The 8,915-nt window shown below is 34.3% G+C and overlaps 1 protein-coding gene across 4 annotated transcripts in view; it reads right to left on the reverse strand.

Moving 5' to 3' along the window:
* The window catches only part of LOC142337414 (tyrosine-protein phosphatase non-receptor type 13-like), a 38,843-nt gene extending 32,507 nt beyond the window's left edge, over positions 1-6,336 (reverse strand). For 2 of the 4 annotated variants that reach the window (XM_075386612.1, XM_075386610.1), the window contains exon 1: positions 4,847-5,501. In XM_075386612.1, the coding sequence (XP_075242727.1) occupies positions 4,847-5,173 (327 nt within the window). In that variant the 5' untranslated portion in view covers positions 5,174-5,501. Of the gene's footprint in view, positions 1-4,387; positions 4,497-4,846; positions 5,502-6,085 lie in introns of those variants that run through there. The other 2 variants (XM_075386611.1, XM_075386614.1) reach the window with 2 other exon arrangements.
* Between the last annotated feature and the right edge of the window lie 2,579 nt (positions 6,337-8,915).

Here is an 8,915-nt window from a genome sequence, read left to right on the forward strand (position 1 = left end):
GCCCCCCAACAATTTTAAATTGAGACTTATAGCACAGACAGGTCTTAGGCATATATCTTTGCCTTCGATTTGTTATATCTTTTGTCAAGTTTGACTGGCATACATAAAGAGATCCCGTATTGTGTGATCTGTAGCAGCCCAGCAAATTTGATACAATGCCGCAAGGTTGAGAATTACCGTGTTGAACTGTCAGTGTTGTTTTTATTTAAGCTCTTAGTACGAGTTCATTGTGCTATACAAATTAAAAAACGCAGTGCTGTTTTAATTTCAATAATACATCGACTGATGTTAACGCTCTCAAATGCCAAGTCTTTTCTTATTTCAGCGTAATTGTATTTCATAAAAGTTAAGTTTTTTAAATTAATTTATAGAGTTCTCCCGTTATTTCAATTGGAAATATTTAATCTTCAAAAACAAAAAAACACCCAGAAACACAAACACTTAAAACACAGATACAATGCGCAGCTTAATGTAGAAAAAAACGGTGGTTGACTTCGGTAGTAGCTTGCTGGATCTCAGAGATGCTAGTAATATGGGAATGAGCAGAGTGGGTGTTGACAAAAGATTGGTAGGGGGTCGAGCGGTTGGTGTGTTAGGGTTGGGAGAGGTCGACGACAGGGGGTCCAAATCGCCAGGTGGAGGAGGGTGGACCCAGGTAGTGTTAGGGTATGTGTGTGTGTGGGGGTGTCTGATTTGAGTGTAGGTGGTGTGACTGAATTGGGTCAAACTTTTAAGAGTAAGAACAACCTTCACCTCAAAAATTGTTTCCGTCAGAACAGCTTTGGACAATTTATACTTCGAGACTAATAAGGCGGCAGGCTGTAAGAAATTTATTCAGCCATTTAATGCTCTCCAAATTTTACACGTTAAAATGTTCTGACAAATTGCATAAAGTGCCACATAACTAAATATAATTTCCACAAGCTTGAGTGCAGGTAAAAATTAACAAGAGCATTAAATTGGCTAACGCAGAGGATTGGCGACATTTTCAAGAATAATTTTGATTCGTAGATCCTTGAGTGTCCTTGTGCAAATAAAATGCTCTGAACTAAAAAAATAGTTTTCAAATGTGACTTACAAAATTTGGCATAAGGCTAGCAAAATTTTTCTCAGCAAAATTGAAAAACTGCGTGAAAATTTCCGTCTTTTTAAGTGATTGTTTAGTCCTAGTTCATTTGGCTCCTCATATTTTGAAACAACACATGAAAATTGGTGAAAGAACACTTTATCTAAACACTCAATAAAAGAAAGCAAAAACCCATCTAAATCAGTGTACTATGTTGCACATCAGAAGTATGTTAGCTGCCTCAACTTTTAGGAACAAATCTTATTGTTTGACAGAAATTACGCCAAAATGTTTTATGCATTTTAGCTGCCTCAACTTTTAGGAACAAATTTTATTGTTTGGCAGAAATTACGCCAATATTTTTATGCAAGTGCTTTGAAGTATCCTTTTTTACAACCACACAGCGATTGCTGGGGCTATTATTGGACTTCTCCTCGTTTTTTACAATTCAAAGAATAATTTGAACAGTATTGAGCCCTATGTTTTTTGAAGATGTTTTCAAACATTTTTCAATGACTTTGATCTTTCAAAACGGGATAAACAGGTAAAGCCCAGCGGGCATTAAGATTCCTTAGAGACCCAATGTGGTTTTTAGCAGTCCAGTCCTTCAAGTGCTTAAAGTGGTGCAGCTGCTGGGATGGATTTAAGGTTCGCAGGTCATTTTCAGGAGTTTTATGGCTCAAAATGGTGCAATTTTTCACGTTTTTTGTGGTTTTTTTTGAGTTTTTTTGTTTGATTAACCTCAGGTTGAAGTTTTTAAAATATGATGAACGTTTTTTTGGGAGACAAATTTACTTGTTATGACAATTTTTTGAGCTATATGTATTAGTACTACAAACACAAACACTCAACTTGATACTAATTTTGGCATTTTTTTTTCAAAGGTTTTGAATAATCTTATCGTTTTTGAGTTTTTCCAGCCTTAAGGGACAGAGAATCTCCTTTAAGGTTTGATAATAGGGCGCTTCATAGTTAATAACGGAATGGCTTTCAACTTTTTAATGTCTCGAATTTTAGCCTTTTCAAAATAGAAATCTGTAGCTTTTTTCAAGTTTTTCAAAACATGTTTCTTTTCTTCATTTTTTATTGTCTCATTAGCCGCTTAATCTCCTCCAAGGTTCAATAGTATGTTATTACATAATAGCACCTTTAGCCAGGTAACTTCCTTCGGAGTTTGATCCTATGTTGTTACATAGTTTCTAGGGCCAATGGAAAAGTCTTCAACATTTTAATGGAACGAATTTCCATTTTTTGAAATTTGAGTTTTTTTCTAAAAATTTTTGCCTATCGACCTATATGAGACAATGAGTTTTGAAAAGCTTGGAATTGGGTTAATGGATAGCCTCTAGAGACATAGAAATGGTTCTGAAGATATATCCTAATTTTCAGCAGCATTTCGTTAAAATTTGCAACTGATTTCATTTTTGTTTTTGTGTCAATTTCTGAGTTAATCCAGCTTACAGGGCCAATAATTTATGTTCAGGTCTTGCAGATATAAGCCTGGACCAATTTTATAGACAAAAAAATGGTCTTTAACAAATTTTTGAAATGGTTAGATTTCAAGGGATCAACTTTTGTCTTCGGGGTAAAAGCTTCAAAAGTTCTAGCAATGAGAACAATTTTGTTTAGTTCGATTGATTGTTCCAGTTTTTCAATCTCTTGAAAAGATTTTGTTTGTATTTTGACTTTCGTTGTTCTTTTGATCTACTGGTCAGATACACTACTTCTAAGTTTTTAATTCTATTCTTTGGATTGTATTTCAGGAATTGTCCTGCTATTTTTACCATTCAAAGAATTTGAATTGTATTGGGGCCCTGTCTTTTCTTAAGATCTGTTCACATATTTTCTGATCTTTGAACTCAAATTGCAGTAGTGTTTTTGGTTACTTGCAACTGTTGCAACTTAGAAGTTCTAAGTTGCAACTTAAAATTTGCAACTGATTTCATTTTTATTTATGTGTCAATTTCTGAGTTAATCCAGCTTACAGGGCCAATAATTTATGTTCAGGTCTTGCAGATATAAACCTGAACCAAATTTATAGACAAAAAAATGGTTTTTAACCAATTTTTGAAATAGTTAGATTTAAAGGGATCAACTTTTGTCTTCGGGGTAAAAGCTTCAAAAGTTCTAGCAATGAGAACAATTTTGTTTAGTTCGATTGATTGTTCCAGTTTTTCAATCTCTTGAAAAGATTTTGTTTGTATTTTGACTTTCGTTGTTCTTTTAATCTACTGGTCAGATACACTACTTCTAAGTTTTTAATTCTATTCTTTGGATTGTATTTCAGGAATTGTCCTGCTACTTTTACCATTCAAAGAATTTGAATTGTATTGGGGCCCTGTCTTTTCTTAAGATCTGTTCACATATTTTCTGATCTTTGAACTCAAATTGCAGTAGTGTTTTTGGTTACTCCGAAACAGGAAGTGCTGCGAAAAAGCGATTGATTTGGTGGCGTGAATATTTTTCGCTCCAATTTTAATGTAGAGTGAGAAAACGGTGTTTTATTAAAAATTTGTTTTATCCCTAGTGGTTTTTTTTGTTCACATGCGGCAATTTCATTTTGATTTGCACTGTTTTTTTCAATTTTTTCAATCGAATTTTCTTCTAAATCGTTTTCCCAATCCATTCATAGTTCATTCTAGGCCTAGTTTTTGTTTGAACCAAATGTCCCATTTCTCGCTAGTTTTTTTATTCGCATGCGGCATTTTGAAATTGATTATATTATTTATCTGATTTTTCTTAGAAATGGTTTTCACAAATCACTCATAGTCCGTTCTAGGGCTAGTTTTTTTGTTTAGTCAATGAAAATTCTTTGAATTGTACGTCGGGACTTGTCCTTTTGCATTTTTTTAATTCGTGGTCAAGATTTTTTTTACGACCATAAGACGTCACAACCACTTCGAATCTGCTTTTTTTTTCATTCGTTCAAACAATTAAACTGAATTGTGTTCGTGACGTCATTTTTCAATCTGATTTGGAGGGAGTTGTTTTGCTCATTTGCTTGATTAAATTTTTGGTCACGTGGGACTTACCTCGCTCTCAAAAATGACTTCCTGACTCTGAAACTGACATTTTTTTTATAATTCCAAGAGATAAACTCAAGTGAGTCCGTGTGACTCTAAATGAAGGTTATTGGAGAGCAGGTAATAGAAGCAGCAATAACTTATACGGATTCGTAATCAAAATATAACATCTCAGAATTTAACATAAAGAAATTTCGCTATGGTCTATTTCTGTTATTATCTTTTTGAGAATGCAGCTCTACGAAGCTATTGCGGCTAATTTCAGGCAATCTGCCAGCGTGGTTTAACCATTGCTCACCTAAGCTAATGATCTTGGCTACAAGTGATTTTAACATGAATGGGAGCTCTAGCGTACCAGACATCCCAATGTGAAGAAGACGAATTCGAACAAATCTTTACGATGAAAAGTAATCTGTCTCGAAAGTAAACGTAAATTCAGGTAACATTGAAGAGACTTGGATATATTTAACATTTGGAGATAAGTTGATTTTGACTATCATAATTCGATGTAGTTCTTCCTGTTGACATTAGAATATCTGGTTAGTTAGCGTAGCGTTTAACGTCCAAATCAGGTGATGCTAAGATCACTAGCGCAACAGATTAGTAGTATAAACAATTTCTCCGAACACTTGTTAAAAGTTATTGAAATTTCATGTCCAACATGCGATTCTTAATTGCCAAAAATTGTCTTAATTCTATTATTTTTTCCCTATTCAAAGACTTTCCATATCAATTGTTTCAAAAATTTATAGCTTACCTGAAGGGTGTTATTCAGATCCAAAAATAAGTACTCTCCCTTCTCATTCACCCACGCCAGTCCAAAATAAAAGTGCTCCGCAATCGACAATTGCTCCACAATGGCATCAAATAATTGTTGCAACTTGTTCATTGGACTGCAAGTTATGCTAAATTGATGACCATTTGCAATTTCAATCAAAACTTGTCGGTGAAGTTTACTGTTGGGCTCTGCCGAATACGCGTTCCGATGAGGATCGTTTTTGAGGTAGTTGTTTGAAGCTAAATTAAGGGACCGGGGTCTTTTAGATCTCCAGTATTCAAGTTCCAGGCCTTCGATAGATGACATTGCAGCTTTTCAAAACAAATTAAACAAAACTGATCATCAATTTTTTGTTGATTTTAATGTTTTTCTTTCTGTTCTAAACTGCCGGTCGCTATTTGATTTATGAGCAAAATATTTCAGTGTACTAAGCAAACTTTTACTTTTTGCGTCTAATTTAATTGTTCTCTGAATTAATAATAGTGGTTATTTATTATACGATTTGAACGTTTACTTCTGGTTAAAGAGTACACAACCAGCCGTAATTTGACCATATTTTTGGTCCGCGATGAATTTTTTTTATATTTTAACAAATGAATGAAAGAACTGTAGCGTGAAAAAACTCCAACTTTTATTTCAGTTGAAGTAAACATATTGAACAAAATGGAAAATTCTCACATGGCTAGTGGCTTCACATTGTGTTTGTCAATGATGTCACAGAGCGTTATAGGCTTGAATGATTCACGGCATTTATTTACCATGTGGAGTTATTTGCATACTTTAGGAAACACTAAAACGCAACAAAAATTACTTCAAAACGCACCAAAAACAATTCTCTCCGATTTTATTATCCCCGCTTGAGGTATCAGCGGTAAAAATTACGGAAAAATCAGCGGAAAAATACTGCTAAAAATACCGCACTTCTTAAAAACAACCCGCTGCTTCGAATCATGATAATAGAACTTGCCTTAAATGCGCTAGACTTAGAAGTGAAACTCATTAATTATGGTGAATTAGGTCTAAAAATATATACCCTGATAACATTCATATATCCGGCTAAAAAGTTTTTATTAAATCAGTGCTCCTATGGCGCAAGAAGTGGTCATCAAAATTGCTAATGTGCATGTGCCCGATTAGGCAATAAAGATCAACAAGCCAAATGTGAAATGTTTTTCAATTTTGTCCACATTAATGCATCTGAGTAAAATGACCTCTAACCAGGTATTCCCACGCCAAAAAGACTTCTGATGAGATATTCCAAAAGCAATATGACCTCTAACTAGACTGTCGAGCATTCAAAATGCTCTCAAATGCAGATTTATCCAAGCTGCTATAATCAATAATGCCCTCTGATTGGACCAAACTTCAGACCCTTGTGACAGATTAGCTCTGTTTCCCGTGCTGACCACCATAATGGTTTGTTGGAAACCATACGTAAGACTTGTACGGTTGTACGGCTGTAAGGTGATCTCAAACGACGTCTTTTTTGGTCACGTAGTACAATTAAAAAATCATAGTTGCCATTGCCCTTCAACAAGAAAAAAAATTGTCTGTGGTGTCCTGTGTACCATATCCAAGACAATAAACTTTTATGACCCATTAAGGATCAAAAAATATGTTTTGTGCAACTTCATTATTTGACTTCTGATGGCTTTTCACAACGTCTTAGGGGGGTATCAGTCAAAAAAAGGTAGATCGAAAAAACTCTCATTGAACTGACTTTAATGGTGTCTTGGATATCTGACCACATCGACCAAAAAATTCCTGGACACCATTAGTAACACCACAAATGAAATATTGGTTCTATATGTTTGCCACCCGTTTCCTATCAATCTTGTGTGGTATCTTTGAAACCACAAATAATTTCTTTAATGGTTCTTAGAAACCATTGCAAAAGCATTCAAGAAAATATGACTCTTCTTGGATGGAAACATTCCTGGTCTTATGTCTCCAAGAACCATTTATGGACTTTTTATGGTTGCAAAGAAGGGTCACACCGAGTTCTGTCCAGCCCATTGACCTGGATGGCAAATATCTGATCACAAATAAATAGCTTTACTGAATTTCTTTGGCACAAAGGCAAAATTATGGATATCCGTTAGCAAACACGTATCCGTAGAATTTTTTTTGTCGCAATTACCTTCAAAACGATAAACAGTAATTCGATTCTAAAAATTGCCCAAAAGTTGCATGCAAGTTTCTTAAAATCAAAATTGCCATAAATTCAGAAATCACATAGCACAGAATTTCTGATTAATTTTCTGGCTATTTTATTTTTTAATTATATTTCTCAATGAAGATGAGCAATGGCCTGCAATCGACTTTTATTACAGAACTACAAGGCAAGCATTTGCTTTTGTACCATCTTCGTTTTGTTTCCAGGTTTGTGTTGCTCCAGTTCTTGTCCTAAAACCAAAAAAGTTTAGCTTAGTTTCACTTGTACAATCACTAAGTAGAATGCAGGTCACTTAATGACTGTTAAAATATAAACCTTAATCAAAATGAATAAACATAATTTAACAGATTTGCAGATTTGACCAATTTGAGCAACACAACTTCTTTGTTAGACTTAGCTCCAGCAACTACTTCACAACCCCCCCCCCCCCCCCCCCCCTCCTCATGTCCCCTAACTGTCATAGACCGGATGATATCCTTCTGCCACTTACTCGTTCTGCTTTTCCCTTACTCGCAGTATGTTTCTCACTTATTTGTTTTCAAAACATATTGATCTGTTTGTCAAGGCTTTTCTTGAGTGATTTTAGGCAATATGATTTTATTAATGTGTTGATTCTTCATTTAGTTTCGAGCATCGTTGGTCCCAATATTTAACGCTCAGTTTCTTACATTTTTGTTGTTGATGTTCCTTTCGTTTCAATATTTTTACACAAACTGCTAAATTATAGGACTTGGGAATGAGATTTTCGTACAGTATTTTTGGTTGCTTCCGCAGTCCACAGCCGACAACGTTTTAGCTGGCTGCCACTGACCTGTGACATTGTTTTCGAACATCTATGACTTATTACAAAAACGATTAGTTTGTAATCTGCAATAGTTAAGAATAATTATTAATCAAGAAAATGTTTTGATCAACTTGCACCCAATTTAGTGTTTTCACGAAAACACAAAATCCTGACAGCCATAAGGCCTGTAAAGCAAAAAAATATATACAACCATTTTCCGAAGAAAAGTACACTACGAATCATGTTGAACGTTACAAAAAAATACTCGAGACGCCGCAAAAAATTTGGTCTTTAATTTAAAAAAATACGCAATTCTTTCAACCAACAACGCGTTTTAACAGAATTGAAGGATTCATTTGGAAATTTTATTATAAATCAGCAAAATTTGCTAATCTACATAATTACCGTTTTGTGACCTTAGGTATCTTTGAAAACACAGATTTTGAAAGGCAAGCAAACACTGCCCTTATAACTCTCAGAAAAAATTCATGAATTCTTTTTTGAATCTCGCGACAAAAACATATCAGGACGTATTTAAAAAACTGAAAACCAGGAAACCCAATCTGCTTTATTTAAAAAAGAATTTCATTAATGCAACCCTAGTCACAAGCCATATCAATTAATCTTGCCTTCTTGTGAAAGGGTGCTCAACATACTTAATAAACAAACTCAATATAAAATCTTATGGGCAATACGTGCAAGCATTTCCATACATAAATCTATTTCAGCAAAGAATTTTTGCTCTCGAAATAGCTTTCCTACTGTTGATTTTTAAATAATTGACGATCAGTTCGATTCTTTTTCTAAAATTTGATCCATGAGCTAAGAATCTTTTGAAAAACTAAAATTTCCTAATTTTCTTCTGAAGAAACAGCTCCAGACAAGAATCAAATCATTTTGCTCTCTATAACGAGAATTGAATACATGCAAAAAAATGGCTAACAAAACTGGTAGTTTTTTTAAAAAAGATGTGAAGACTGTTTGGATCTGGAAAAACATTGCAAATTAAGCTTGCATAATTGTAACAAAAAATTAAGGATGCAATATAATTGAATGGGCTACTCATAGACCCGTCGAGTGTTTGTGCC

This window comes from Convolutriloba macropyga, chromosome 4 (assembly GCF_964194025.1).
Source record: "Convolutriloba macropyga chromosome 4, txConMacr16.3, whole genome shotgun sequence".
Lineage (NCBI taxonomy): Eukaryota > Metazoa > Xenacoelomorpha > Acoela > Convolutidae > Convolutriloba > Convolutriloba macropyga.